The sequence below is a fragment of the Pteropus vampyrus genome, unplaced genomic scaffold, assembly GCF_000151845.1.
Source record: "Pteropus vampyrus isolate Shadow unplaced genomic scaffold, Pvam_2.0 Scaffold482, whole genome shotgun sequence".
Taxonomy (NCBI): Eukaryota; Metazoa; Chordata; class Mammalia; order Chiroptera; family Pteropodidae; genus Pteropus; species Pteropus vampyrus.
In genome coordinates this window covers 212,497-220,271 of record NW_011889263.1, presented here as the reverse complement: position 1 = coordinate 220,271, position 7,775 = coordinate 212,497, and the positions used below count along the sequence as shown (strand labels likewise).

The following is a 7,775-nucleotide window of genomic DNA, read 5'->3' as shown; positions in this document are numbered from 1 at the left end:
GTTAAGGGGTCTGCAGGGGAAGACACGAGGGAATTCTCCCAAGTCTCAGTCTTCCTAACTTTGATCCCCAGAGCATATCCAGAGAATCATGACACTGGAGGAAGCAGTTCAGCATGTGGTGATGGAAGCCATCCAGGAGGTAGGTAGGGGTGCCCAATATGGCAAGGAGCTTCAGGGGAGGGGACATCTCTAGGGCAGAGGCAGCTGGGCACAGGCTCTGCCCTGGTAAGGTCTGGGCTCTTGGAACTTAGCTGGCCAGATTCCCTGTCTCATGTGTCTGCCAGCTTCTTCCAGCTCCAAGAACCAGAGGACCAGCCTCCTTGTATATTGGATGCACAGCAGGAGGGCACTCTATTTGGGGGCTACAGGGGAGAAATAGCTTTGGAGACAGGAGGATGGAGAGGTCTCAGGCTGGATTGTAAAAGCCTTGAAGGCTGCTTTCAGAAGGCCCCATTCATCTCAATGCCACCCCACCTCTCTCTAGCTCATGACCAAAGATACCCCTGATGCCTTGTTGCCAGAGTCATATGGGAACTTTGACAGCCAGGTAAGGGTGGGGGTCTTGGTTAGGGTCCCAACCCCATTACTGATTCTTAGGGATGGCTAAGGAGGAAGGGTTTGTCCTTAAGCCTGTAAACTACCCCCATCCTTCAGGGTCCTACCTCTTCCCTTGCCAGGAACCCAAGGTTCCTGCATCACCTTCTTCCAGTCCCCTGGGGTCCCAGCCCTTTCTTCTTAGATCCTGAGGGTTTCTCGGCTCCCTCCATTCTGCCCCTAGAGATCCCAGCCTCCTTCCCCTAGTATCCTCCCCAAGATTCCTGAGTTCCTTGCTTCTCCCCACCCTCCCACCCCTCTTCTCAGTCCCGTAGGTACTACTTCCTGAGTGAGGAGGCTGATGAGGGGGATGAGCTGCGACAGCGCTGTCTGGATATGGAGCGGCAGGTGGGGCCGAGGTGGGGGGACCACAGGTGATTCCTGGGCAAGGTTGCCTGCATAACCCCACTCCTAGCTCCAGCTCACTGCACCCCCTGCCCACAGCTGGTGCTCCTGTCAGAGGAGAAGCAGAACCTGGCACAAGAGAATGCAGTGCTGCGGCAGCAGGTGGGCAGGCCAGAGGGCGAGGGAGCCACAGGTCTCACTGCCAAGAAGCTGCTGCTGCTACAGTCCCAGCTGGAGCAGCTGCAGGAGGAAAATTTCAGGTCTGAGTCACTGGGGCCAGGGCCAGGCAGGCCAGGGGATTGGGATGGTGCAGCCCCCTCATGTGCCCACCCCCACTCACTCCCAGGCTAGAGAGTGGCAGGGAGGACGATCGTCTGCGCTGTGTCGAGCTGGAGCGGGAGGTCACTGAGCTGCAACAGCGGAACCAGGCGCTGACCAGCCTGGCCCAGGAAGCGCAGGCACTGAAGGATGAGATGGATGAGCTGCGGTGAGTGGTGGATCCCTGGGTTCCCACTACACACCTCATTACCAGAGAGCCCTTCTGATGCCACAGTGCCTCTGTAACCCCAAAATGCCCAGTGGACCCCCACAATGCCCCCTAGACTCCACAGTGCCATCGTGAACCCCACTGTACTATTCTGGGCTCCACCATGTCCTCTGGATACCACCAAGCCCCCTGGACACCACCAAGCCCCCTGGATCCATGGCTTCCCAGGTATCCCCCTATGATCCCACATTGTATCACCTAGACCTCATAACATCCCTGTGACCCCCGAAAGCCCAGGGCCCCCCACGATGCTCCCCAGACTCTACCATTCTGGGTCTCGTCATGCCCCAGGATCCCATGGGACCCTCCAGAACCCCACAATGCAATAACCTTGCAGTCCCCTGTGACCCCGTTGTGTTCCCCCATGAAATGACTATGTTTTTACAAACCCGACGTGCTTAGTGTGTCCCCACAGCACTCGACCTACTGTGTCTTCTGTAACTTTAAAGGGCTCCCTTGTGACCACATGGCACCTCTGTAATGTTAAAGTTCAAGGGTCCCACAGTGCTCTGGCCCCAAAGCTCCTCTGTGAGTTCACCATGGCCCTTGCACCCCAGTGCCCTCGTCAATCCCACAGCCACCTCATGACCCCACTGTGTCCTTGGGGTTTCCTCAATCCCTCTGGGTCCCCATCATTTCCCCTGTAACTGTACAGCCATTCTGATCATCCCTCATTATGACCCTGGCTAAGCACTGATGCCTAGGGCTCCCTTTATGCTCCCTAATGACCCCCAATAGCACCAGGCTCAGGCTGACCCCTGACCTTCAAGACCCATCTCCTTGAACTCAAATGTGCCTAGGTTGACATGACCCCTCTTTCCTTGAGGGCCTTGCATCCAAGATGAACCCTGACTGTAGACCCGGGCCTCCTCTCCCCACTCGCCCCCTCCCCCAGGCAGTCCTCGGAGCGTGCTGGGCAGCTAGAGGCTACACTGAGCAGCTGTAGGCGCCGCCTGGGAGAGCTCAGGGAGCTGCGGCGGCAGGTGCGGCAGCTGGAGGAGTGCAATGCTGGCCATGCAGAGCGCACGCGGCAGCTGGAGGATGAGCTGCGCAAGGCTGGTTCCCTGCGTGCCCAGCTGGAGGCGCAGCGACGGCAGGTGCAGCGGGGGTTGGAGTGCCGGGGCAGCATGGACCTGGGCTGGGGTGAGGGACCCTCATGACTCACTCACTTTGGGGCCCCTCAGGGTGGTGTCAATGCCCTCAAAAGTGAGTGCTTTCTTCTGTTTATATATAGGCCATGCCTTTCAGGCAGGCCAGCTATTCTCTAGGTTTTAAGCTCTGCCCCTTCTCTTAAGCCCAGCTCTCCGATTTCTTTGAGGCTGGGTCCTCTGGCCCCACTCCTTCACCTTGTACTTAGTCCCAGCCCCTCCTTCCCACCCTGCTGTCCTCATCCCTCCCCTTTGTTCAGGTTCAGGAACTGCAGGGCCAGCGGCAGGAAGAGGCTATGAAGGCAGAGAAGTGGCTATTTGAGTGTCGAAATCTGGAGGAGAAGTATGAGTCGGTGACAAAGGAGAAGGAGGTGAGGCTGAGGCTGAGATCTCGCTGCCCAAGCCCCACCCTGTACATCATGCGATAGCCCACTTCCCTGGAAATCAAGTCTGCCTCAAGTAATGTCTTGCATCCTGTCCCTCCAGCGGCTGTTGGCAGAGCGGGACTCCCTGCGGGAGGCCAATGAGGAGCTTCGTTGTGCCCAGCTGCAGCCTCGGGGCCTGACCCAGGCTGGTGAGTTTGGGGCCCATCCTGGGATCCTGGGGTGGGGGTTGGCCTGGAGTGCTATTAGGGCAGGTAGAAAAGGCAGTGTCCCAGGGTTTGTCTAGGTTGAGGACAGATCTGGGCCATGCTGGAGGGTACTCTAGAAGGGAAAGAGGTGTCAAGGGCTGACAGAAGGTAGGGCTGTCCCCCTGAGCACAGGGTAGGGCATCACAGCTCCTTGCCAAGCTATGGAGGGGCAGGGGTGAGGGGCGTGTGGCTTGCATCAAGCAAGGCTTTTGGCTGTGTCTGAGCTCCCAAAGATGATGCTTAAAAAGAGTACCTTGGGGATGGGAGGGGGAGCTGTGCAGCTACCTGCAGACTTTTCTCACATTCTCCAGACCCCTCACTGGATCCCACCTCACCGGCTGTGGAAAACTTAGCAGCAGAGATCCTACCTGCAGAGCTCAGGTAACCTGTGGTCACTCAGAGCTTTGGTTCCACCCTAACCTGCCAGAAACCCACCCTCAGCCCTGCCCCCAGTGCAGGCACCTACCATAGCCCAGCCAGCTTGACTTTGTTTCCAAATCCTAGCTCCTAGGCCCACCACTCTTAATTCTGCCCTTACCTGGCTGGGGCTCCAGTCCTATCGGTGGCTCACCTCTCCCGGATGCATCCTCAGTGCACAAATTAGGTCCAACCAGGCTGGCTCTACTAGCCATGCAAAAATCCTATGCCCAGCCTCGCCCACATCGGACTGTGCAGGCAGGACACAGGCCTGTCCTCAGTGTAACCCCTGCTAGGTTCAATGCCCTGTGCCCTGCCCAGATGGACTCTTCCACCGCAGCTCTCCCCATTCCTACGTCTTACTTTCTCGCTGCCCCTTCTCTAGTGTTCGAAACCACTCATGTAGCCCCACCCTTGCCTGGCTCCATCTTTAGGCCAGCTAATAGACCCGCTCACTTCAGCTCCTCCCCCTTATGCTCCGCCCACCACACCTAGGCCCAGCCCGCCGCTCTCTAGTCCTACCCGGGTTCTGGCTGGGGTCTTCCCCAGGGCTCTGTCCCTTTCCTAGTTCCCTCTGTCCGGTCCCCCACCCTGAGCCCGGGAGGGTCTGCGGGGTGACCGGTCTCCAGCCCTGTTCAACTCCCTCCTGGTCTGCAGGGAGACACTCCTGCGGCTTCAGCTGGAGAACAAGCGTCTGTGCCAGCAAGAGGCCGCCGACCGGGAGCGGCAGGAGGAGCTGCAGCGCCACCTGGAGGAGGCCAACCGCGCGCGCCACGGGCTGGAGACACAGCACCGGTGAGGACCCGGTGGAGGGGGTCCCTGCATGCGTGGAGAGGGGCTGAGGGCCGGTGCAGACACTGAGCGGCCGCCCACCCACGCAGACTGAACCAGCAGCAGCTGTTGGAGCTGCGGGCCCAGGTGGAGGACCTACAGAAGGCCCTGCAGGAGCAGGGGAGCAAGACCGAGGATGTGAGTGCTTACCTCCTCCCCGTCTGGCTCTCCCTCGTGCTTCCCAGTAACCCTCTTCTCTCTCCCCTCTGCTGCCCGATGCCCCGTGCAGTCCATTGTAAGTATCATGGGCCTAGGGTGGCACCCCTTCCCTCCCCTGAGGGAGGGGTTGGGAACTCTGGACCCCCACTCACCTGGTGCCTCTTGTCTCCCCCAGTCCACGCTGCTGAAGAGGAAGCTAGAGGAACATTTGTGAGTCCCAGAGGGAGGGCACTTCTTGGGGAGGTGCTGGGGCAAATGCTGGGGGATAGGGAAGTGCTGATGGAGAGTCGTTTATGAGAGCAAGTCAGCAGAAATACAGACTGAAGATTTAGATCTAGTGGGGTCTTAAAGGCCATGGGAAGCAGTAAAGACTGTTTGAGGGGAGCAATGGTGAGCCACGGAGGGAATTTCAGTAAGGTAATATGACAAAGAGTTACCTTTAATTTTTACATTGTTAAAAAATTGTTTTAAACGTCCATCATATTTATAATTTAAAAACCAAAATGTATACTTCCCAATTGACTCAGTTTCCAGCCCACTCCACCCCCATTTCTGCTAGTTTATTATGAAAATTCCTCCAGAGTTTTTAAAGCAAATGCAAATAAATATGAATATAGATTTTTAAATTCTCATTCCTTATTTACATAAAAGGTTGCATAATGTATGTTAGCCTACACTTTGCTTTTCCTACTTAAGATGACTGGGAAATTTCTCCAAATGAATAAATAGTCATTTTTTAAAAATTGGAGAGAGGAGGAAAGGGGGAGGTAAAAGGGGTCAAATATGTGGTGACAGAAAGAAATCTAACTTTGGAAGGTAAACACACAATATAAGTATATATATACACATGCCTTACTGTTAAAATGTACAGCTGAAACACTGGATTTCATTAACCAATGTAACCATAAAAAATAAATTAAAAAATAAAAATAAATATAGCAGCCTGTGTCATCTGGGGTTCCATGGGGGAAACTAAGCCTTAAAGAAATGATTTGGATGGTTGTTTTCTTAGTTCTGGCTAAGGATGGAATGTAGCTAAGAATGACCCAGAGCACAGAAAAAATTATTTCCTTACAGAGGCTAGATTCCAGAGGCATTGGGCTTAATCTCCTATAGAATTCTGGTCCAGAAGGGCTATCCTGTAGCACTTTTGTGAATATAATAATATATTTAACTCATTTTAGGTATTTGCAATTTCAAACAAAGCAACGAGTAAAACTTTGCATATGCATCATTTCACTTGTGTGCAAACATATCAAGTTGAATTGGTAGCTCAGAGGGCACATGCCTTTGCACATGTCTTGGTGACTATTAAATGTTATACTATGTTCCACATTTAAGGCACAATAATAGTCTCATCTACAGGTAGTGTTATCAAATCCTTTGGGTTTTGCCACTGGTGGTACAGGGTACTGAACTTTGGTGCAACTTGTAGCCTCCATTTCCTTTAGTTATAAGAGATTTGCATTCTATAAAAATGGCTGGCCACTGGGTGGGGAATGGAACTGAAGGTTTGAGAGTAGAAGAGGTGAGGAGTGATAGTGGCTAGTGGGCTATGGAATTAGGAGAAGTGGACATATGGGGATGCTGGTCCAGGGGCCACCTGACTAAGGATGTGGAGAGTTATGGCTCTGATGGTGGAGGAGGTGGCGGGGCCAGAACACACAGCCCTTGTGCTTACTGGGCAGGCAGAGAGGTCTCTGGCCAGTTGGGAATGCCGTGGTTACCATCACTGCTGCCTGTCTCTCACCTACAGGCAGAAGCTGCATGAGGCAGATCTGGAGCTGCAGCGGAAGCGGGAGTACATCGAGGAGCTGGAGCCACCTGCTGATGGCAGCAGTGAGTAGGGCTCAGTAGCTGGACAGGTAGGGGAGCCCTGAGCTTTGCATGGAGCTAAGGGGTCACCTTTTGCCTCCAGCAGCCCGGCGTATTGAGGAGCTACAGGACAGCCTGCAGAAGAAGGATGCAGACTTGCGGGCCATGGAGGAGCGGTACCGCCGATATGTGGACAAAGCACGCACGGTGAGGATGCTAGGTGACTTCCTGTCCAGGTTGCTGCCTCCCATTGTGTCATATCTCCCACCAGTTTGCACATCTCTGCTCCCCCTCCCCACTCCTGTCATATGTCATCATGTTGCAGACTTCTACACCATGGCCACGAGCTGTCACACTTAATACACCCCAATGTGTCAAACACCCTGCAAGGCCAAGGTCACCCTGGATGTGTCTTCTGCAACCTTTAGGTCATACAGACCCTGGAACCCAAGCAGCGGCCACCCAGGGGGGCGCCCCCAGAACTCCACACCTTGAGGACACAGCTCCGAGAGCGGGAAGTTCGCATCCGGCACCTGGAGGTGGGTGCCAGCATCCCTTTTTACTGCCCCCAGCATATCCAGGCCCTTGACTATTTCCTCTTTGGCAGATGGACTTTGAGAAAAATCGAAGTCAGCGGGAGCAGGAAGAAAAGCTGCTCATCAGTGCCTGGTATAATATGGTGAGTGTACCAGCACCACAGCTGGAGTGTTGGAGGTGTCCTGTGGGCTCACCTGGTGCCAACCACACCCCCTTTCTCCAGGGCATGGCCTTGCAGCAGCGAGCTGGGGAAGAGCGGGCGCCCGCCCATGCTCAGTCTTTCTTGGCACAGCAGCGGCTGGCCACCAATGCTCGCCGTGGACCCCTGGGACGCCTCACGTCCCTGAACATGCGCTCCACTGACAAGCACTGATGGACCTCAGGATCCTGCCACCTGCCAAGTCAGTCAGGGCTTAATCTACCCTGGATTCTCCCAACTCATCTATGGCCCAGTGTCATGCTTGGGTCAGCTGCTTGAAAGCCTCGAGATCATGACCTGTCTTTTGCTTTCCCAGATGGGACAAAAGTGCAGGACAGAGTGGGATGCAGGTATGGGTCTGTTCTTTTTAGCAATGTGATTATTTTCTTTGATACTCCCCCTGTGGTTAATGAGCTGCCAGGGTGGAGAGTGATTTTATATTTGAGAAGAAAAATAATAAAGACTTTCAATCTGCCCTGGCTGGACTCTGGGCACTGAAGTAAAAGAGAGAAGATGGGCTAGGGACTCAGACCACTGCTTTTAAGAAAGGCC

The 7,775-nt window shown here is 54.5% G+C and overlaps 1 protein-coding gene across 2 annotated transcripts; it reads left to right on the top strand.

Annotated features, from left to right (window-relative positions):
* Positions 1-21: 21 nt before the first annotated feature.
* Positions 22-7,698, top strand: HOOK2 (hook microtubule tethering protein 2). Of its 2 annotated transcripts, none has more exons than XM_023524610.1 (17): positions 22-139; positions 485-547; positions 862-942; positions 1,039-1,199; positions 1,286-1,426; positions 2,382-2,583; positions 2,895-3,005; positions 3,121-3,208; positions 3,577-3,646; positions 4,340-4,477; positions 4,564-4,651; positions 4,848-4,882; positions 6,429-6,511; positions 6,594-6,694; positions 6,916-7,026; positions 7,095-7,166; positions 7,248-7,698. In XM_023524610.1, exons 1-17 carry the CDS (start codon positions 89-91, stop codon positions 7,395-7,397), a joined length of 1,746 nt encoding a protein of 581 aa, XP_023380378.1. In that variant the 5' UTR covers positions 22-88; the 3' UTR covers positions 7,398-7,698. The 2 variants fall into 2 exon arrangements, with proteins under 2 accessions (XP_023380378.1, XP_023380377.1); XM_023524609.1 differs by having other exon boundaries at positions 6,591-6,694.
* Positions 7,699-7,775: the final 77 nt, after the last annotated feature.

Bases quoted from the DNA above. Each gene is read 5' to 3' on its own strand.
- HOOK2 (XM_023524609.1), top strand. From the start codon at position 89: ATGACACTGGAGGAAGCAGTTCAGCATGTGGTGATGGAAGCCATCCAG. The intron at 3,209-3,576 runs GTGAGTTTGGGG...CACATTCTCCAG, and splicing joins TCGGGGCCTGACCCAGGCTG to ACCCCTCACTGGATCCCACC. The intron at 4,883-6,428 runs GTGAGTCCCAGA...TCTCACCTACAG, and splicing joins AGGAAGCTAGAGGAACATTT to GCAGAAGCTGCATGAGGCAG.